Below are 22,930 nucleotides of genomic sequence, written 5' to 3' on the forward strand. Positions count from 1 at the left end.
TCTCCGGCGAAGATGTTTTCTATGGTAACCATAATAGGAAGTAAGAGTGGCTTTCCATAAATAATTTCGAAGGGAGCTTTACCAGTTGAGGAATGTATGGTATTATTATACGCAAACTCAACTAACGGTAAGTACTGTTCCCATTTGGATTGTCGTTCCGAAACATAGCACTTGAGGAGGTCTAAAACAGTGGCATTAGCGATTTCACTTTGACCATCTGTTTGAGGATGATAAACTGATGAACAATGCCTGCCAAAATAGACTAGTCATGTGAGGATCCCTATCGCTGACAATAGTCTTTGGCAATCCACGGTGTTTAAAAATCTGGGCTAGAAATATTCTAGCCATGTGATCAGCGTTGATCGTCTGCTTAACTGGAATGAAATGTGCTTGCTTACTGAATCTGTCTACTATAGTCCAGATTGCATCATTTCCATTCTTGGATCTAGGAAGATCCGTAATAAAATCCATGGCAATACTTTCCCAGGGCGTGTTAGGTACAGGGAGTGGCTGAAGCTTACCATAAACTTTATGTTTGTCATATATCACTTTTTGGCAGACTAAACACTCGCGTACATATTTTTCAATGTCCGCACGGAGTGTTAACCAAAAGAAATATCTTTCGAGGGCACTAGTGGTAGCAGCAATTCCCCGATGCCCGGCATAAGAAGAATTATGTGCTTCATCCGTCACCTTCTGTCGTAAGGGCTGAGCTATGCATGTTGCTTGTTGACAATAGAGCGTATTATCCCTAATGGAATAAGGTGGCCTTGAGCGACCAGCTTGAAGACCTGCCCAAATTGTAGCGAAGTCTGGATCTTGAGGATACATCTCACTGAGAGATTCTAGTTCCTCATGATAAATTGTTGTCAGTGCATTGATCTTTGGATGCCTGGAGAGAGCATCTGCAACTGCATTCTTTGTTTCAGAAGTGTGTAAAATCTGAAAATGGAACATTGAAAGAAAGTTGGCCCATCTCATCTGCTTTTCTGATAACTTTCTCTGTGTGAGAAAGTAGTGAAGACTCTGATGATCTGTCTTGATAATAAAATCAGCTCCTAACTGATAATGTTTCCAAATGGAAAGAGCATGAATTACAGCCATTAGCTCTTTCTCATATATGGAAGCATGTAACTCTACATCTTTAAGGCGCCGACTTTCGTAGGCTATGGCGTAACCCTCTTGGTTCAAAACTGCTCCTACACAATCTCCAGATGCATCGCAGTATACCTCAAAAGGTTTGCGAAGATCAGGGACGGTGAGAACAGGTCCATGACTAACTAGATACTTAAGCTTGTCAAAAGCTTGTTTTTGTCCAGGCCCCCAATGGAATGGAATCCGCTTCTTTGTCAGATCATGGAGGGGACTTGCTATGGCGGCAAAGGCTCGAATGAAACGCCGATAATAGGAATAGAGGCTGAGAAAACTTCGTACATCATGTACTGTAGTTGGCGTAGGCCATTCTACAACTGCTTGAATCTTATCAGGGTCCATTCTCACCTGGTTGTGAGATACTATATGGCCCAAATAGTGGATTTCTTTTAGAAAGAACTCATTCTTTTGAGCATTCACAAATAATTTGTGTTTGCGTAATTCTTCAAACACTAATGCGAGATGCTTATAGTGTTCGTCTTCCGTCTTTGAGAAGATTAAGACGTCATCAAAGAAAACGCCTGTAAATCTTTTATATGAGTGAAAAATTATATCCATCATTCTGTTGAATGAGGCTGGTGCATTAGTGAGTCCAAAAGGCATCACTAAGAATTTATACAACCCGAAGGTTGTTGTCTTATGCACATCTTGAGGAGCTATGCGGATTTGATGTCACGTGACACATCCCAACCCTATGTGTCCGTGGACAAGCTACACCACAGCAGGGTTCAATCAGTCCAGTCAAGTCTAGATTAGTAGTGATCTGGCACTTTTGTGAGTCTATTCGTAGACCGTGCATGCCCAGTCACTTAGCATAGGTGCATATCCTCCGGTTGCACACAACATGATCATCGGAATACCCATCAGAATCCATTAGCATTAGTTGGGGGAATTTCCTAGTGCATTTAGTCTATTTTCCTATTTTTGGTTATTTTCACTCATTATTTGGAAGCGACTTTCCAACAAAAGTAGGTAGGGCAATTTTGCTAAGTTAATATATAAGCAAACCCAAGTTAGCGCTTTCTGGCAGAAGAGGCAGTAGGAGCTTCTCGCTCAACAGGCAACTTCTCAGCAGTACCCCCCCCTCAGCATCAGACCATCGCCATCCTCCCACTTCCCTTGGCGTTTTCCATAGCAAGCCATCGCCATACAACCTCTTGCTTGGCGTTTTTCCCGCGACAGAATCAGCCTAGCCATAGCGTTTTTATTAACGCTAGGGAACTGCAACAGATCTAGCTTTGCTAGCGTTTTTTCCCAGATCAGCCCTAGCGTTTTGCTAGCGTTTTTGCAACAGGTCAGCGTTTTTGTTTGCAGCCTTCATCTACAGCAGGTACACAGCAATTTCAGCCTATGACACCGTAGCAGATCAGCCCCAAGTCGGTCGCAGAAGTCTCCCTAACTATAGCCAAGAAAACGCAGCCAAAACAGTCATTTTCAGCCACCGAAACAGTCCCCGAATTCAGCGATTTGAAGATCCCAGATTTCAGCCATCAAGTCGCCGTCGTCATCACCGTCGTCGTCATCGGCATAATCCCATTGCATTAGTCCATTGCATACGCATTGTACACCTTTGTGCAATCAAAGTAGACCACTCTCGCCGACGAGAGTGGGGCCTTCGGAGGAGGGTTTTACAACCTCTCGGGTGTCGTATCTCTTCTCTCTCCTTCTCTCAGTCTCATTCACTTGCACGCACAATATCCACTCACTTTGTTCGTGATCATAGCACTCTCCATAAGACGGAAAGCTCTCTCTTTCCCTAAGAACTAAAAGGAACCTTGAGCAATAAAGATCACTAATCTTGAGAAAATACAACATTCATTCCGCCGCACCTAACATTGGTATCAGAGCTTTGGAAGTGTTCTGCATTACTCAAGGAAAGAACCACAAGAACCACAAGAAGCTTGTTGCGATTGCACGAACTTGGGCGTGGCGATTCCTAATCGTGTTTTGTTGAAGAGTGACAGGAATCCCAAGAAAGAAGGGCTTGTCCAGCCTCCCCTTGTGTCTCTTTTCACTCATTGAGAGCGGACTGTGCACTTAGCGGCCGGCCAATCAACGTGAGGTGGGAAAAAGCAACCTTGGTGTGAGCACAAGGCCGCTAAGGGGTGCGCCTGCAAAAAAGGGTAGAACTCGGGTGAAGAGAAGATCCTTCTCAACGCGATTGCAAGCGAAAGAACACCTCAAGAACCCAAGATTCTCACGAATCAAGGACCTCAAGAACCTCAAGAACCCAAGATTCTCACGAATCAAGGACCTCAAGAACCTCAAGACCCTCAAGAACCCAAGTTTCTCGTGAACTTAAGAACCCAAGACCCCCAAGATCCCACAAGAACCCACAAGAACCCACGATTGCAGAATGGTCATCACTCGAAGTGGAATGGATACTTCGCTTGGATGTGATGAGCACGAGAGAGGCGAAGAAGAATTTTCCTCACCAGGAGGTTTTTCCGACCCTTCCCCATCTACGACAAAGATTGCACGAACTCCTATGGAGGAGTTAGACCAAGAAAGAGAAGCAGAAAGAAAAACCTATGAAGAAGACATGGCAGCCATAGAGCGCCAGTACCAAGAAAGAATGACAGCCATAGCGCGTGAGAGCGAGCAAGCACGCTTGGAAGCCAAAGCAAGAGAAGCAGAATTTGATCGAGAGAACAAAGAAATGCAAGCCAAGTTTGATCGCGAGAACAAAGCAATAAGGCAAGAGATGTTGCGACTCTTTTCTCGAATGCAGGCACAGATGCAACAAGATCAGGAAAAGAAGACTCTCTCAGTCTCTTCTTCTCCAAAGCATGATACACAGGATTTGCATGATTGTGTGAAGCATGATGATGATTTGAAGGATAATGATTTGCATGATGATTTGGATGACAATGACAAACATGATGATTTGCATGATCAAGATGTGATTTCTCACAAGCATGATGAGTTGCATGAAGATGATGTGATTGTTCACAAGGATGATGTGTTAGTTGATGCTTTTTCTAGCGAAGCTAACCTCGTTGTAGATTCGATCAATCCCCAAGAATCGATCTTGGCTTTCGAGTCGAGGTCCACAGATCCCCCACAAGAAGATTCGATAGATCCCGAAGAAGCGATCTTGGCTCTCGAGCCTTGGTCCAAGGAACCATCACAGGAAGTATTATGTGTTCGCATGATTGATACGCACGCATTGTTCGAGTGTTTCATTCGTGAAGGTTTCCTGTATTTTAGTCAACATCGTTATGTGATCCCTTTTCCTAGGCATGACATATTGTATGTCGAGCACGTTTCTCTCATGGATGAGCACGAATGTATGCGGATTGTTCATGAAAAGCTGAAAAGTTTGTATCTCAGGAAGTCACATTTCATGTCTCTTCCTTGGCATGACACAGTTTCCGAAAGAGCACATGATAGTATGAGCACCAAGCATGGGCATTTCCATTGTGATTTGCCACAGTCGATGGATTTCGATCAAACAGAAAAGATTCGATCGCATTGTTTGCATGTGTTTGATGAACGGTTTGTCACTCCGTCTATATGTTCGTCTACATTGCATACACAGTCTTTAGAGAAGACAAGATTTTTTTCCTTCACTTTACATGGAATGGGTATGTTCATGGTTTTGTGTTGGAGATGGTTTCAGGAATTTTCAGCCATGGAGATTCTTGAAGATGGAAGAAGCACGACTCTACACGAAGTTGAAGCAAGGAAGGAGATTTAGAAGACTTTGTGTCGCTTTCGGCGCGGCCCAAAGAAGCAAGCATTGCAGACCTTTATGAAGTTCAAGTACCGCACGACCCACACATCAGAGTGGGCCGGCGAAGAGTCCCTTCCAGGATTCCGGATGCTGTTGGCGATCTCCCTCGATGCCATACAGTTCAATACCAGTACCTCACTTTGAAAAGGAGGGGATGTCACGTGACACATCCCAACCCTATGTGTCCGTGGACAAGCTACACCACAACAGGGTTCAGTCAATCCAGTCAAGTCTAGATTAGTAGTGATCTGGCATTTTTGTGAGTCTATTCGTAGACCGTGCATGCCCAGTTACTTAGCATAGGTGCATATCCTCCGGTTGCACACAACATGATCATCAGAATTCCCATCAGAATCCATTAGCATCAGTTAGGGGAATTTTCCAGTGCATTTAGCCTATTTTCCTATTTTTGGTTATTTTCACTTATTATTTTTAAGTGACGTCACCTGCCATGTCTGCATCACAATATCCCTACAACTTTAAGTCACTTTTGCCATAACAGATACACTTTGATTGTGTACCTTTCAAATATCTCAGAATGCATTTGACAGCTTCCCAATGCGCTTTGCCAGGATTGGACATGTATCGACTAACAACTCCCACTGCATAAGCAATGTCGGGACGAGTGGCAACCATAGCATACATAAGGGAACCACAAGCTGATGCATAAGGGATTCCCTTCATTGCTTTCAATGCCACCTCATCCTTTGGGCAATCTACTTTTCTAAGCTTAGTGTATGGCGGTAAAGGTACTCCAAGAGGCTTAGCATCAGCCATATTAAACCTGTCAAGTACTTTTGCAATGTACCTTTCTTGAGATAAAAACAACAATTTCAGCTTTCTATCTCTTTTGATACGCATGCCCAAAATACGCTCTGCATCACCCAAATCCTTCATAGCAAATGTTGAATTTAGCTTACGTTTCAGAGCATCAAGACTAGTCTTATGTTTCCCGGCAAGCAGCATGTCATCAACATAGAGAACAAGTATGATGGGACTACCATCTTCATCCCTTCTCGTATACAAACAATGATCTGCATGGCTGCGTTTAAAGCCTTGAGACAGCATAAAAGTGTCAAACTTCTTATACCACTACCGTGATGATTGTCTCAAACCATACAGAGCCCTTTTCAGTTTGCATACAAGTTCCTCACGTGTAGGAACTACAAAATCTTCAGGTTGTTTCATGTATATGTCCTCTTCAATGTCACCGTGCAAAAACGCTGTCTTTATATCCATTTGATTCAATTCCAAATCAAGCACCGCAACGAGAGCAAAAAGGACACGTAAAGTTGTAAGCTTTACAACGGGAGAAAAGATTTCTTGAAAATCAATTCCTTCTTTCTGTGCATATTCTTTTGCAACCAATCTTGCCTTGTACTTGGGTTTTTCATCCACAATCTTAATCTTGTATACCCATTTGTTAGGAAGAGCCTTTCTCCCTTTAGGCAATGGCACAAGATCCCAAGTATCATTTGCATACAAGGATTTCATTTCCTCTTGCATTGCAAGCTCCCACTTACTGCTTGACTCACATGTCTTTGCCTCTTTATACGTAAGAGGCTTTCCCTCATCTGTCAACATAATGTAATGCAAAGATCAGGTGGCATAATAAAATCATCAACAATGGGCTGCTGTACATCATTTTCAGCACCATTTTCAGCATTGTTTCGTGGCTGCAAAGGCCTTTCAGGAGCCTCAATTTGCTGTCCAACACGGTAATGGGTCTACATCAGGTGGCATAATAAAATCATCAACAATGGGCTGCTGTACATCATTTTCAGCACCATTTTCAGCATTGTTTCGTGGCTGCAAATGCCCTTCAGGAGCCTCAATTTGCTGTCCAACATCATCTGGCTCAAACACCACTGGATCATCTACATTTTCAGCCATATGTGGTGCATCCTGAGGGTCAAAAATAGGCCTAACAAGTGGTTGGTCATGCTGAAATTTGACCCTTTTATGGTCATGCTTTGAGGCACAATTAATTTGAAGCAGCCTTGCCTCATTAAAAACAACATCCGGCTGCGTACAACCCTTTTGAGCTGAGGTAACCAAATCCTGTAACCCATTTCGCCTTCTTCACCATATCCCATGAAAAGGCCTTTAGTGGATTTAGCATCTAGGTTACTCCTCAACTCAGGTCTAACATGCACAAAAGCCTCGCAACCAAAAATGCGTAAGTGATCGTATGAAGCAGGTTTGCCAGACCAAACCTCTTCAGGGATGTCACCTTTCAAAGACATGTGAGGGGATCGATTGCATATATGAACTGCAGTTTTCAAAGCTTCTCCCCAAAATCCATGAGAGATATTAGCTGTGGACAGCATGCATTTCACCCTCTCACAAAGTGTCCTATTGAATCTTTCAGCCACACCATTAGAAGAGGGACTGTATGGCACAGTAAGCTTCCTCTTAATGCCCAAATTTTCACAAAATTTGTTAAATTCAGCACTTATGAACTCCCCCCCATTGTCTGTACGCAAGCATTTTAGCTTTCTACCTGTTTGGGTGGTCACAAATGCATGAAATCTCTAAACGCAGCAAAGGCTTCATCCTTAGATTTAAGCAAATAAACCCAAATTTTTCTAGAATGATCATCAACAAAGGAGACAAAATAGCATGCACCTCCCATAGACTTAGTAGGCATGCTACATACATCAGAATGTACAAGATCAAGCACACAAGATTTACGAGAGACACCGGAGTAATAAGAACGCTTTACTTGCTTGCCATATTGACATTCATTACAAAAGTCAAGCTTTGTGCCCTTAGCATCAAGCTTGTTCAAAGTACAAAGTTTAGAAAGGCCCTTTTGGCTCATATGTCCAAGCCTCTTGTGCCACAACTCCATGTGAGAGTTAATTTCAACCAATGCAATAAACTTGCCCAACACGGCCTCTCCATGCATGGAGTAAAGTATCCCTTTCTTTGTGCCCTTTACAATCAGCCTTGAGCCTTTAGTCATTTTCCATGATTCTCTCTCAAACAAGATGCTGTAACCATGCATATCCATCTTACCAACAGAAAGCAGACTCTTTTGATTCCCGGCACATATCTAATATCATGCAAGACAAGCTCATTTGTGCCATCTATGGAGAGATGCACAGTGTCAATACCCTCAATGGAACATGTATGATTGTTTCCAAGGTGTACATGACCACGCTTGCCTGCATCAAAAGTAGAGAAACACTCCTTGATAAGGAATGAAGCACCGGAATCAACTATCCAAGTCTGGGATAATGCATCATTGACAGTCAACAAAGCATCGATAAGATCACTCTTGGTGATCTGCATGTCTTGTGAATGAACATTAAGAGAGGCATCAATGTCATAAGCATCATCATCTGACAAAGTGGCACACAAGATGTCCTCTACATCTGACAGCTTCTCAATTACAACACTAGAAGCCACATTGGCCTTCTCTTTGTCCTTTGAGCTATCCTGTGCATTTGTCTTGACTTCCTTCTTCTCTTTCTTTTTGTCTCCGCCATTCTTTTTCCGTTCTAACTCAGCTTTGTAGTACCTGCAATTGGGTTTCTTGTGACCTTTTCTGCCACACTGATAGCAAGTCACATCACCTTTGTCTTTGCTGGCATTTCTCCTTTCCTTACTCTTACTCTTACTCCTTTGTGCATAGGCATTCTTCTTTTCTGTCCTACCTCTAACCATGTTGGCAAAGCTGCCTCCCTCTCCACTTGCTTTCCTCCCGATTTCCTCATTCAAGATAGAACCCCTAACACCATCAAAGGTCAAATTGGGGTTATTAGACAATGAAACCACCAATGTTTCCCATGACTCAGGTAAGGTCATAAGCAAGAAGATAGCTTTCAACTTATCATCAAAAGGGGGCAAGCCTGAATCCTGTAACTGCGACAAAGTACTTGCGAACAATGACAAGTGCTCTGCAGCGCTCTTGGACTCATCTAGTTGCATGCCAACAAGTTTTCGCATCAATTGCACTTGGTTGACAGGCGTTGTATTCTCATACATTCCCTTTAACTTCTCCCACACATCAAAAGCACTTGTGAGACCTTTCACATCAATGATTGTCTCATCTATCATGGCCATTTTAATGTATGTAACATCCTTCCTGTTCAGGCTGATCCATGCTTCATCCGTCATATTCTGTGGCTTTACCTGTTCAAGTGTCCCTTGATAATCCTTAAGAAACAGGATTCCCTGGATCGTGTCTTTCCAAAGATCGAAACCTGTTCCATCGAACCTCCTAATCTCGAAGAGATTTTTCACATCCGAAGAAGATGAGGCCATAGTTGCACGAGTAAGAGGGCTAATACACTGAATTTTTGGGCAAAATGCAAAAAAACCGGAGTATAGCCTCACTGAGGTGTGCACTACAGCTCCATATGGTCACAAGAGCAATTTGGGGCAAAATAGGTCAATTTAGGCACAAAAAACAATTTCTGAAATTTATGCGCAGTAAATTTCAGCGAGCGAATTTGTGCTCAAAAACAACAATTTTAGTTGTTTTTAACCTCACAGAACATACATAAGGCTAATGCACAGCCTTTAGAAGCATGTAAGAGCAAAAGCCCCAATTTGTAGCATCAAATTGTATGAAATTGAGCCACAAATGGTCATACATAGCCAAACTTTGTCAAACGTGCGTAGATTGCTTCAATTTGCACTTCCCCCAATGTAGTCACATCATAAAAACAGTTGCAAAAACCTACGTAAATCTGAAATTTGCTGAAAAACACCTATCTTAGGACCTGTTTTTCGGCTATTTCAGTGTTTTCGGGTAGCGGGCACTTAGCAAAAGTGTTCCCACACCTTAATACATCATTTGCAAAACCTGTATTTTGCTTTCAGAACCTGTAATTTGCTAGTTTTGACCTAATTTCAGCTTGTTTTAGGTCATTTTGAAGTGCGGGAGCTTTTCTAGTGTCCGAGGACGAGTCCTTTGGCGATGAAATTGCAAAATCTCGCGTGAAAGTTGACCTCCTTGGCTGAAAATCAGCATTTGTAGGTTTGGGAGCAAACCCTAATTGGGCTTTGGTACCGGTTGATGAGCGCGCGGCGGTGTGTGCAAGTGATAGAGCACGCGAAGATATGCAGGCCTTGAGGCTTGAAGCGGAGGCACTGTGCTGTAGAAGGGAAGCGCTAGCAAAACGAAGAGGGAGAGAGAGAGGGAGCTCACGTTTTTGGGGAAAACTCAATAAGTGAGTTTTGGGTTTTCCCACTTTTATTATAAGTGACCTTTAAAAAATGTGTCGAGGTTCATATTGAATCTATGTACAAAAAGGGGTTATTTAGGCCTTTAATCCAACAGCTTGAGGTATGATGTTCGAAGTTCGAAGTCGAAGCTTTTGATGCCCTGGAAGGCCTTTGAAAAACTTTTACACACCCCTCTTGAAGCTCGATTGTTGCTCGGAAGAAGCCTTTGAAGACCTTGTTTGAAAGCTCAATGGTCTTCCCAAAGCTTGTGCTCTTGTTCTAGACCTTTGAATTTTGCCTTAATGCTCGAGGAAACACTTGCTACAGGTGGAAAATCTCCCTTATAGAGGGTTAGAGGTTTGGGGAAGCAGGACGTGGGACTGCACCCCTTATAAGGGGTCTCCACAAGGGACAGGCAGTCGGGCAGAGGAGGGGTGAGACAGGTAGGCTTACGGGCAACGACAGACAAAGGGAAAGCAAAAAAGTTTGGTGCGCATGTAAAACACGCCTTGCGGACCCGACAGTGCTCCAAAATACGATTTAAATAGCAGCTCACGTCCCCCCCCCCCCCCCCCCCCCCCCCCCCCCCACCCCCTCCTCCCCAAAAAAAATAAAAATAAAACATGGGGTCAACACCCTAGGCTACACCACCAATGGCCTTTGCTTGTGTGAGAGAGCTAAAAAAAGATTTTTTATCTTTAGTTAAGCAAAGGCACACACATGAAGTACTCACACACACCTAAAACAGTAATTTAATTAGATGGCCAAATGACCTCGGATTGGGGAGTTTAAGGATTCTATGGAGAGCTTGCAAGGAGGGCTTCAAAATGAGTTGACCATTGCACAATGAAAACAAAGTCGGAAAAATTAATTGAAGATGCGAATTGTTCAAAATCAACACAAAAGAGGCAACCTAGATGCAATATACAATAGCCTATACACACTAATTGTTACTAATTGCGCGTTCCTCTCGGGTAGTGGCTCGCAATGAATGTGCCCAAAATCTATGAGAGTTGCAACATGATTATGTAGCTTATTGCTACTAGCACTTGATAGGGACAAAGAGATCAAGTGAGTAATTAAGAGAATCGAGAGAGTGATTAGGAAATGCTAATCATGCCAACTTGGGCTCTGATAGCAATTGAAAAGAGGGAGATTAACAATCTTAGCATACTTGATAATCACTAATTATTACATTGATTACTCAATGCAAAAGAGAGAGAGAGAGTGTGTAAACTCAAATGATAACTTGATTAATGATAAACTAACAACATGCTTGAAGTGTACAAGGATTGACTACTTGTGTACTAATGGCAAGTGGCTGCCTTCGTGCTCTTCGCTGCTTCTGCCAGCCCACTGCATGCTTTCACCTCGCGCAGCCCCTGCTGATAAGCGAAGCAGCCCCTGTGAGGCCCTGCCTACTACATGTGATACTCCCTCACTGCTCTTCCAATTCGCACCCGTCTCCTGTCTTCCAGCCACCCTCATCACCTGCTTATCCTTGCTGGCCCCCACACAAGAGCAGTTTGCTACATTTTGCTGCAGCTGCAGTCAACCTATCCCTCATCTCATGCAACAATACCTGCCTTCCGTGCTTTTCAGCCCCAACACACTCACCTGATAGACTTCATCTATTGCAAAGACCTTAGTTGTGGCCGGTGGAACATCTTCAAGCTGCATCCTCGTCACACGCACTCACCCAGGGTTACGGGTAATAGGTTGCAAGTGTTGTTGCGGCTCAAGATTAAAGAGGTTCATTAGTGATGATCTTTGCGAAGTTCGCCAAGAGCTTGGTGTGACACCTGCATCAATTTACGAGGCACTCTTGATACAACTCATTGGAGACAAGTCTCTTCTTCTTCAGTGGATACACTTAGCTCCATTCACAATTCGATGGCCACATTAGACGCATGTTGTTTGGTGTGCAAAGTGGTAGGAGAAAGGCTGTCAGCAAGACAGCTTTGGACTTAGAGTATGCTTTCGCGTGCACTAGGTCCAGTTTGAGACATCAGATGAGGCTAGTCTAGCATTGACACAGAGTCCCTCAGCTTCAACAGAACTTACTATCATCTGTATAGATGGAGGCAGGTGATGGATCTAGCTAGCCTTGGCGAGAGTCTAGCAGTTAGTGGTAGGAGAAAGGCTGTCAGCAAGACAGCTTTGGATTTCCTTAGAGTATGCTTTCTCGTGCACTAGGTCCAGTTTGAGACATCAGATGAGGCTAGTCTAGCATTGACACAGAGTCCCTCAGCTTCAACAGAGCTTACTATCATTTGTATAGATGGAGGCAGGTGATGGATCTAGCTAGCCTTGGCGAGAGTCTAGCAGTTGCAGTCATTTCTAGGATTACTACCAGAGTTTCATCCGCACTTTTCGTGAGGATGGAGCACCATTAGATGATGTTGACACCCCCACCCTTGGATTGAGTCTTCACCCCTCTCTTGTGAAGAATCTGCCTCAGTTCATCTCCCCACTATATATGGAGGTGATTACAGCAAAGAGAGATTTTTATTGGGTTACCAGGACACTCTTTTGTATGTGGCAGAGCAGGAGATATGGCAGCGGGATACATTAGGAGGATAGAGCGTCCAGAGCAGAGATAGCAGACATATAGGGAGGAGGGACAGGAGGTATAATTTTGATCTAGGAGGATAGAGGCTGAGAGAGGAGCAAAGAAGAGGCTCAGACAGTTTTAAAGACTCAGGGCTGCACCACAGATTCATCTTCTTCGGCAGAGATACCACCTTTATTTCCTGAACCCATTAGGGTTTTGGGGGACTTTATTGTGCCATCTTCTTCGGCAGACATACCACCTACATCTCCTGAACCTGTTAGGGTCCTTGGGGATTCTACTGTGCCTTAGAATTGGGCTGCAGATCTTGCAGGTTTGACCTCCCTCCCAACCCTCTTCCCTTCCTGCTGCTCTCTTGCAATGGTTCCTCTTGTATGGTGGTTTTTCCGTTCATATGCAGGTTTCTGTCTGCTTGAGTGTTGATTTGCCTGTGAAATTTTGTTTTCTTTTGTGTGTGGTGCTTGGTGTTTGGTTGGCGAATTGCTTGTGCATGAGTGTTGGTTGTATGCTTGCGTTGGGGGGGGATGGGGGGGTGGGTGGGTTTGTGGGGGGTGGTGGATTTGTGACTGCCTGTTTTCTTTGCGTGTTGTGTTCTTGTTTCTTGTTTGTTTCCCCTGTTTTTGGAGCATTGGTTAGGGAGGGATTGGTGGTCCTGTAGTGGGACTTGCGGTCTCTTTCTTCGAAGACTTGTCCTGCTTTGTTGAAATTGGCTTGACCTTCGGGGTTGCAGATTTTTATGCGCTCTTTTCTCATGGTCTTCATCCCCTTGTCCTGCTGAAGTGCAGATTTTTATGCAAGATTTAGTGTTGGATTCTCCTCCATGGCTCTTCATCAGCTGGTCCTGCGGCAAGTTTGATGGGATCCTCTCTTGGGCAGTGGGTTTGATTTGTATGTAGACCTGGTTTGTGGTGGACATTGGTCAACTGCTGGAGTCCAGTTGCAGATTCAGAAATCGGAGATCCTCGAGCAAGGTTTTTTGACTTCTCACTTGCATGAGTCCGGTGGCCTATTTCTGTTCTCGCTCTCCTCTACAGTCATCCATTACTCACTTTTTGATTGTATCTCCCTTTAGTTGTCAATCTACGTCCCCTGTTTCCCCCTTGTGGTTTGTACACATGTTACATTTCAGGGGTTTTTTCACTGCCAGTTATATCTGTCTTGCCTACGGGATAGATCTTGAACTTGAGATGCGTTATTCAAGTGGGAGCTGGGATAACCAATGTACCACACTTGCGAAAGGTGCACAGGAAAGTGCCTCACGGATCCTTAGAGGCTCGGTAGGAAACTGCCTTAAGGATCCTGAGATGCTGAAGTTTACAATGTATGTGGACTTTGGTGTCCAAATAAGTGCAGTAATAAAACTAGCAACCATTTGCCAATTGTAATGATTATGAAGTGGCGGCTGAGGAAAGAAAGCAGCAGTTGTAGGAGGCAAAGGTAGCTGCCCAGGACTCCAAGAAACCAGACATGTATAAAACCATCGTGGGAACTCAAGGATCATGGGGACATGTATCATCTGAGTCATGTAATATGTACATTTGTTTGCTTCTGATTTCTGATGGATGACAGCATTTTTGGTGCCTTTTTAATTTCAAGTGTTCTCTCAAGATGTTGAAGTAGCCTTAGCTGTAATGCATTTAATCTAGTTATGATGTTCACAGTTTATTGACCCTGAGGATGAGTGGATCATCGCCAATGATGGTTTGTTTATTGAAAAGAAGTATCCAGAATACAAGACCAAGTCTACCATTATCACAAAGGAAGGTGATCTGTTACACTGATGGCCAGAGATATTGAAGAAGATTTGAGGGTTGAATTGGTGAGTTCTTTTGTTGTCTTCTGAGGATGATGTCGTATTGCACTGATTAACTTTGGTATATCATGTCAGGCCAAATTTGAGATTGATTTGTTCAAAATTATTGATTCCATTCTCGGTACTATAGTATCTTGGCCTAAAAGAAATTGTGCTCAGTTTACTGTGGGCTGACATTCTCCTTGATTAGCTATGCAGAGAGGACAGGAGGTAGAAAGACACCATAGCCCAAAAAAGAGAAATATTCTTTGAAGACCCATGCTCTATGTGGATAATGTTCAGGACTCAGGCGGATTGTTGCTATGACGGACATAAGTGTGCTATACATTATCCTTGTACCCACAGTGACAACCACAGACAGTAAAGTTCCTGCTGGATGCCAAACAATTGTGCGACAAGGGGTTAATGGAGCCAATCTACGTCTATTGGCTCTACTCTTGTAAGCTGAATGGATTTGTTAGATATTCCCTCTGGAGAATGGCTTACATTTAGAAATAACACCCAACATGTAATGAATGTGCATGTCAAAGAGAGAGAGAGAGAGAGAGAGAGATGCAATTGAATTTTTTTTTATTATCACGCCCTAGATTTCTCTTTTATAGGTGGTTGAAACTCTTCTCGTTTCATTTCCGATACACTCTTCGACTTTCCAACCGCCTTTCACCTTTCATCTCCTCTACGCTCTGCACTTTGCACAGCCTTGATTCCATATATTTGTCTTGGGAGACTTCACACTTTTTCCTTCTAAAATCTTGGGTCATTCAATTCAAATAATTCTTCAATTACAAGGCACCTCTTACAGCCATAAATGGTGTTGATGGAGATTGAAAACGTTGTAAAACCAAATTTGCATTGTCTTAATGTCCGGTGTGATATCCGTGCAATGTATTTTCGAAGGAATGTGAATAGCTTTCAAGATGAAATAGCTCACTCTTTCCATGTCTATGCTCCACATTTGGGGACAGATCTTGCATTGAGTGATGTAAACAATATTTGAGATATCAAATATGGAATGTAGGTTGAATTCATACCTTTTTTGCCGTCCTAGACTTTATAAAACAAAAATATAAAATAAACTTTGGTTCAAGATATTCTCTAATCAACGCTTTTCAAAAAGTTCATGAGGCGGGTTTTGTCATCTTTTGACACTGTTTTCCTTCCTATGGCACCTTTTTAATTTCTTGCCCCTACTTTCCCAACTCATCTTGCCTTTTAGACTGGGACAAAAATGTGTACCTTCCATTTATGGCACCTTATTTTTCTAGGAGAGCATTGGAGAAAGACACTTTGCAGAACAAGAAGAAAATGTTTTGTGGACAAAGGAAGTTCTTGGAGAAAATGAGGGTGAGCAAGGTAGACTCAAACACGGTTGATATGAAAGTAAAACCTGTTTAGCTCTTTAAAGGCTTCTTAAATAAGTTTGTACTATAAGACATTCTCTCTTATGGGGGACAAAAATTCAAACTATTTGACTAGTCTATCAAAATTTTGGTAAAATGGTTGGAAGATTGAGGATGTGTTAGTTTGGATAACCATCATATTGTATCGTTTGAGAACACACACACACACACACATCAAGTACGTAACAAGACTACAAAGAAAATTAGAAATTGATGATATCCTTTTGTATTGTTTTGATGCTTTGTGGCAACATCTTACTTCTTGAAGTAGTGCAAAAACTTTGATTACACTCCAATCAATAGGGTGCAAGCACCTGCATTTAAAAGAACATGGGCAAGTTCTTCTCTTATTATCAAGAATTTTCCTATACTCAAAGCTTGATGGATGCACACACTACAAATCATTTTTGAGTAAAAGCTTGGGAAACTCGTACACTATGCATGAAATTGTTGTCGGTGCTACTAACCTTCCTTGAATGTCATAAGATTTTTCAATGAGAAATGAAGAGTTCTCTTATTGGTAATCTATTCCTTGATTGTTTTACATAATCGTCTCCCATGTGAGATATCATGAACGTCCCTATATTGCACCATTAAGAAGAAAGTGAATGCCCTTGAGAGCCCTTTGTTTGCTAGATTAATGCCTTGACATTTTTGCTTAAGAAAGTAATCCAAAATCTCTTTTTTGAAGACTCGCACTCTCTCAATGACTACATTTTTTTAGAAAACTTCACACAGGAAAAGAATGAAGGGAAAATCCATATAGAGTGATATATGTAGGGAAGGTTTTTGAAGTGTAGATGTTTGATCCAAAATTTTGAGCATGCCCTTCAAAAATAGACAATCCAGCAGAGCCATTACATAGGCAAGCACAAGTGGAAGCTAAGGGTAGGAGGGCAAGTCACATTCCAGTATCTCATAAGTCTCTTGAATATGGTGGCCCAACCCATAAATCTTGGCTAGACCAAGAAATTGGTGGATGCTGTCATCTACCTCCCAGATCTCTATCCTCTTTGATTGTGTCTAATATCGTTTCTCGACTAGCATGCATTGCCAGCCATAGTGAGTTATAGCTCTGTGCAGCACTGGTCATACTCCCACTCCTACTCTTGCAAATACTTTTGACCATTTGACACATACTGTAACAATGGGGCGACCTTGTTCTTCTCTGATTGTGGGGAGCTCTCTATGAAGGTAGTCCTCTCTCTCTCTCTCTCTCTAGGGCTTTTTGGACTCCTTGGAAAGTATTTTTAATGAGTTTAACCTTGGGCCATGATATTTATTGCCATGGTGGAGAGGAAGGGTGGGAGGTGGAAGGAAAGCTCGACTAGATAGAGGGATAGGGAGGGATGTAGTTTGATGGGGTATAGAGAGAGGTGGGAGCAATCGAAGGGAGATAGCTGCGCGAGGGAGGTGATGTGTGTGTGTGTGTGTGTGTGTGTGTGTGTGTGTGTGTGAGAGAGAGAGAGAGAGAGAGAGAGAGAGAGAGAGAGAGAGATCAATGTGTGCTACAAAAGTTGTGGATGTGAACATGAGAGGCGAGATGTACTTATATAAGTCCAACAAGTAACCACACATATGGTGTATGTGAGTTTTAATGAATATTATAAACTCACTTTAAAACATTTGGACCTCAGTTAACAAGCCACTACACTACAATAATATCACTTTAAAAGAAAGTACATTGAGACTAACAATGCAACACCACCACCACCATCAAATCGATCAAGAAAATGAACATACACAGAGAGATAATTTTATACACTTGCCATTAGTACCTAGAAAAATAGTACAAAATCTCTATGGCTTTAGAGGGGGTTAGTGGTGGGAAGGTGTGGCGCAATCATGATGATTCAATGGGGTAGGACCTTGATTGAGAAAGCGCTCCAAGGCTATGAAGCATGCCATAGGAGGTTAATACCCCTTTTGAGGAAGGAGGCCATCAACTCGCGAATTGCAGGGTTTGCATTTGCTCCATCCCCCTTGATTGTTTTCAAGTAAGAATGAGCGAAAAGTGTTACACACACACACACACACACACACACACACACACAAGGCCATCTTTCCTTTGGATGGGCAAAGCTATGATTGGTAAAGTTCAAAGGAAGATTTTCTTTTTAGACACTTGGTTTACTATCTATTTGTAATATTCATTATCATTAAATTGTTTTTGATAAATGTAGGAGTGAGGTTGTGAGGATGTATGGATAATGTGGGAGAATGATGACTTAGGAAGTTGATCTATTGGGCATTGGCTTGATTTCATAAAAATGCTCTCTCCTTCTCTCACTGGGCATCCCAATTGTGCTATAGAAGGTATTCAAGATCACGCAACCGACAAATGCCGCAAGTTATGAATTTTTCCGCAAACAAATCAATAAGCACCAACCTTAGAAGATGCAATTTTGACAATCGCATTCCCCTTTTCCATAGTGCGGAGTGCCGTGCTAATCCTACTCAAAAGCAGGTTTTCTCTCTGAAACACACTCACAGGCACTAAGTGAGTACTTCACAAGTACTCACCTCCCCTTTAAGTAGTGGGAGTTAGTTTGCTGTGCAGATGTGTATCCATCTACCACCATGGAGGATGTAATGCAGCCAACTACGTTCCAGGTCCCACATGCCATATTGCGGTGTTGAATGCAAGGAAATTTCCATGCATTCGTTTTACGCGAGTCTGCATCGCTTGGATACTTGTATCCTGTAGGTGAGAAGACCCCTCCTCATAAATGCCGTCACATGACGGTAAGTGGCTATACCAATCACGCTAGGAGTCTCCTCCTTAACTGAGTGCACCCCGAACAAATGCCAAATCTTGGTAAACAACAAGACGCATTAAAAATAAAAAATAATTTTTTTTGATTGAGTCGGAAACCTATGTACCCATTAGAGTAGCCTTGGAATTTTACATCTAGGGATTTTAATAGTGAGGGTGTTGTTTTTTACCCCCAGTCTAGTCAATAGGCCGAGAAACCTTCCCTGTTCAAGGCAAACAATCTAGATTCTTACCGATGTAGTCACTAATAGTGCTATGTATGCCGGCCCAAACCCAAGATCCAGATCCCATGAGATAGTAGGCCCACAGAGCATGAGCCTATTGCCTCATTAGTGTGATAAGAATATCAATGTCTGTCCTTATTCTAAGCCATGGTCTGTTTTTCAAAAACGTACAAATGGTGTAAATGAGATCTTTTCTATTGAATCCATTGCTCTCTTCCACAAATATCTTGTAGTAAATTCCCTAGTGTATGGCGGTATTAGTGTTACTTTTGTTTTCGTGACCTTACGATACTCTGCATATGGCAATTTCTTCCAAGAGAGTCAATTCAATCTTAAGCACCTCTTTGACAATTGCGTCAAAACAAGGATTATTAATGTTGAAGATATTATCCATGTACTGAAAAGTGTTGTTCAAATGATTGAAGCAATTTTGAGGTTTCAGGTTGCTCCATCATTTTGAAAACCCATTTGAATTCAAAGTATGCTAAGTACATATTACACATGATAGGAGAGCAAGAAAAACCCATAGGGATTCCATGTACCTGCCTGTAACATGAGTTACCTAACATGACATAACAATTTTAATAGTATCCATTCAATAAGATCGACCAACTCACCCAATCCATAATGGGCCGGTATTCTCTTAGTGGATTGTTTTATCCACCTAGGTTCTTTGATCATAGAGATACTGAAATATCCCTCCTTTCTTCTTTGATCAAATACCATTTTAATAAATTTGTTCAATACATCAATAAGTCCAATAAGACCAATAAGAGGAATGTTCTCATAGCACTACGTGATATCAGCAGTGTAAAGATGAATAATTTTTCTAGGTAGATTGAGAAAAACCTTCGTAAAATTCTTAACCAACCAAAATGTAGAAACCTCCTTACAAATTGTAAGGAAGTTTCTATACGTTTGTTTCTTGACAGCACAAATCCTTTCAAAATCTTGTACAACTAAATTTAGACACCCAGTAATGGTGTCAACAGTAGCATGCGTAATATACAGTTTGAAGCATTAGAGATCCACCTAAATTTGTGCTTGTGGCTTTTATATGTAGGAAACAAAATGGGTATTGTATCCATGGTTGCTGTGTATCCGAACGCTCTAAGGCACTCCTTAATAAAGCTAATTGTATTATAGATTGGCATATCGCTAGGCTCAAATTTGTTACCAAGTAGTCTTCGTTCAGTTGCAATCTTAGCCAAACATTTGTAAATCAGCGTTGGTATGTTGGGTGCTTTGTCTAACCCTACAACAAACCAATGGTCTTTTAGCATATTAAGTCGTGCCATTGATTCAGGAATGATCCAACTAGTTTCCTCCTTAAAGCCGGGAGGCGGGTAGGAGAGAGAGTTTATGTTTAAACCCTCCAAGCAATGTATCATAAAGCTGAGACCGAATGTTATTATCGAAATTAAGTAGATTGGCTATGTTAACCAAAACAATGTAAGAGTGCGGCAAAAGCCAAATGTGGGTTCATGGGATGAAGTGGAATATGACTCAGCCCCTTACTAAGTAGTCTACGAGTATGGTCATCCACAATAATCTTGAGATCCGTTGTGCAAACATGTAGTCCATACCAAACTCTTTATAGTATTGAGAATATTTATTGCAATCACCACTTCCAAAAGGTCTGGATAAAAACTATGAAGTGTATAGAAACTTTTCCAAACAATCCTCATATTTCCAGCCTATCCTAAGATCTTCAAGAAGTTTGTGACTACCAAACACAATGTCAAAGCACTATGAAAACATATGGATAGGTGGAAAGTACTCTAAAATTTTGCTTGTAAACAAACAATGAACATACAGTTGTGGCTCCCAATGCTCCTTTTGGATACATATTATACCCGCTACATTTTTGTTTACCTGCCAAAAAAAGTCAAGAGTTAGGGAGTTGTCGTACATGATATCTTTTTCCTCTCCCTATAATTGTTACCATATACATGTGGTAGTGATGTGTGTGAACACACTAGGACCGCCGGGGCATTTTTTCCCTCTTTAGGAGGTTTTTTCCCCCGTGCATTGTATATACGCCCATCACTCTAGGGCTTTCTATCTTTCCATTGCACACTAAGTAACACACTCTCTATTGTGTGCCTTGAGCTTCCTTCGTCTTCTCCGAGCTGTGTGTGTTTCTCTACAACCCTAATTCCAACAATTGGTATCAGAGCAGGTCACGTCCTCCCGGGCTTAGTTGCCAGCTGCTCTAGCACACACCTGCTCACTTTCTCCGATTCCAGTGAGCTTTGGCGAGCGTTCGCAAGTCGACAAATATTTTGGGGCAGCTCGTAGAGCTTGGTCTGCTCAGAATTTTGATTTGGGCTCATTTCGGCCTCTACAGGCAGTACTGCACAAGCTATATTGTCATTTTGTGCAGAATTTCTGTCAGTGCCGTTTTTTGCATAACAAGTGCCTTATAGTCTTCTACGGTTTGTGCTATATAGCATAGGTTGTTCCCACTCCGTTTCTCCTATTTTCGGGCAGTTCTCACATCAGGTGCAACATTTACCAAGGGTGAAAACAACAACACAGATGTGTTCAAGATGTTTCCTGCTGAGGACAGGTTGGATGGGGACAACTACCCTATGTGGGTTTATATGATGCAACATGTTCTTGTCTCAAAGGGTGTCTGGAACATTGTGCAAGGCATTGATGTACGTCCTGGTTCTGAGGATGTAGGCGATGTTGAAGCTGTTGCAGGTCTTGCTGCAAGAATTGCAGCTGTTAGAGTTGGTTTGCCTACGGCAGAACAAGCTCGTTGGGATGTTAAGGATGCGCAGGCTCATGCATTGATTGCGTTGTCTGTGAAGCGCACCATTGTTCCTCACATCCGTTCAGCAAAATCTGTAGTCAAATTTGTGGATGACAGATATACAGTTCATGATCTCAGTTTTGGTGATGAAATTGTTGCATCTGGGCTTTTGTGCCGTGGGTTGTATAAGCTTACTTTGTATGACAAGTGTGGACAAAACTTTGCAAATGCTATTGCAGATTCAAGGGCTATTTCAGATGCAAAACTTTGGCATGCACGTTTGGTCATCTGAATTTTCCCAGTTTGCTGCGTTTGCAGAAATCTGATATGGTTCTTCTTTGCCGCCTCTTGAAGCACCTGTCAAACATGTTTGTGAAGGCTGTATTTTGGGTAAGATGCAGGGTTCTAAGTTTCCAAAGGATGGTTCAGTTCGGGCCACATGCAGGTTGCAGCTTGTGTATAATGATGTTTGTGGGCCCATGCAAACTCCGTCCTTGGGCAATTACTTGTACTTCGTGACTTTCATTGATGATTACTCCAGGCATGCATGGGTATTTCCGCTTAAAGCGAAGTCCGAAGTTTTTATGTGCTTCAAACAATTTCTAGCTATGGCTGAAAATGTCTCGAAATGTACTATGGGCACCCTCCGTTCCGATCGAGGGGGGGAGTATATGTCTCATGAATTTAATGCATTTCTGGCTAGTCGTGGGATAAAACACCAATGTACAGTGCCTTATACGCCTCAACAAAATGGTGTTGCTGAGAGGAAAAACAGGTCACTGACGGAAATGGCACGATGTATAGTCAAAAGTCAAGCTTTACCCCATTCTTTTTGGCTTGAGGCCATCATGTGTGCCACTTATGTACTTAACAGGTGTCCTACGAAAGCTTTGCAGTCTATTACTCCATATGAAGCATGGCATGATCGAAAGCCTTCTATTGAGCACATGCGTGTTTTTGGCTGTTTGGCATATGCTTTGGTGCCACAAGTGCAACGCAGAAAATTGGATGATAAAGCTGTGAAATGTATTTTTGTTGGTTATAGTGCTGAAAGCAAAGGTTACAGGTTGTATCATCAGCAAACAAAACGTATTCTGGTTTCTCGGGATGTAGTGTTTGTGGAAGATTCTGTTCAGCCCTTGCTGTCATGTACTAGAGACAGTAATGTAAACTCACAGGACATTTATGACACTTTGTTGCCTCTTTTCAGTGGTGGAAATACGAATGTAAGTTCCAATGAGGCAAATATACAGTCTCTGGGGGTTTCTGAAAATGTTAAGGATCAGCCTATTACTGATGCAGATGTACATGATGTACT

General features: G+C 42.3%; 2 protein-coding genes across 6 annotated transcripts in view; one reads left to right on the top strand and one right to left on the bottom strand.

Annotated features, from left to right (window-relative positions):
- The window catches only part of LOC147418980 (uncharacterized), a 56,471-nt gene extending 41,504 nt beyond the window's left edge, over positions 1-14,967 (top strand). Inside the window, exons 3-4 of one of the 3 annotated variants that reach the window (XM_086505901.1) lie at positions 14,300-14,457; positions 14,642-14,967. In XM_086505901.1, coding sequence (XP_086362027.1) covers positions 14,300-14,419 — 120 coding nt within the window. In that variant the 3' untranslated portion in view covers positions 14,420-14,457; positions 14,642-14,967. Of the gene's footprint in view, positions 1-13,423; positions 14,183-14,299; positions 14,458-14,641 lie in introns of those variants that run through there. The other 2 variants (XM_086505900.1, XM_086505902.1) reach the window with 2 other exon arrangements.
- Positions 14,968-20,430: 5,463 nt separating this feature from the next.
- GNA1 (glucose-6-phosphate acetyltransferase 1) overlaps positions 20,431-22,930 on the bottom strand; it is an 85,205-nt gene continuing 82,705 nt past the window's right edge. Inside the window, exon 3 of one of the 3 annotated variants that reach the window (XM_086505676.1) lies at positions 20,431-20,726. In XM_086505676.1, coding sequence (XP_086361802.1) covers positions 20,601-20,726 — 126 coding nt within the window. In that variant the 3' untranslated portion in view covers positions 20,431-20,600. The remainder of the gene's footprint in view (positions 20,727-22,930) is intronic. The other 2 variants (XM_086505678.1, XM_086505677.1) reach the window with 2 other exon arrangements.

Source organism: Adiantum capillus-veneris, chromosome 29, assembly GCF_014529385.1.
Source record: "Adiantum capillus-veneris isolate H3 chromosome 29, ASM1452938v2, whole genome shotgun sequence".
NCBI lineage: Eukaryota > Viridiplantae > Streptophyta > Polypodiopsida > Polypodiales > Pteridaceae > Adiantum > Adiantum capillus-veneris.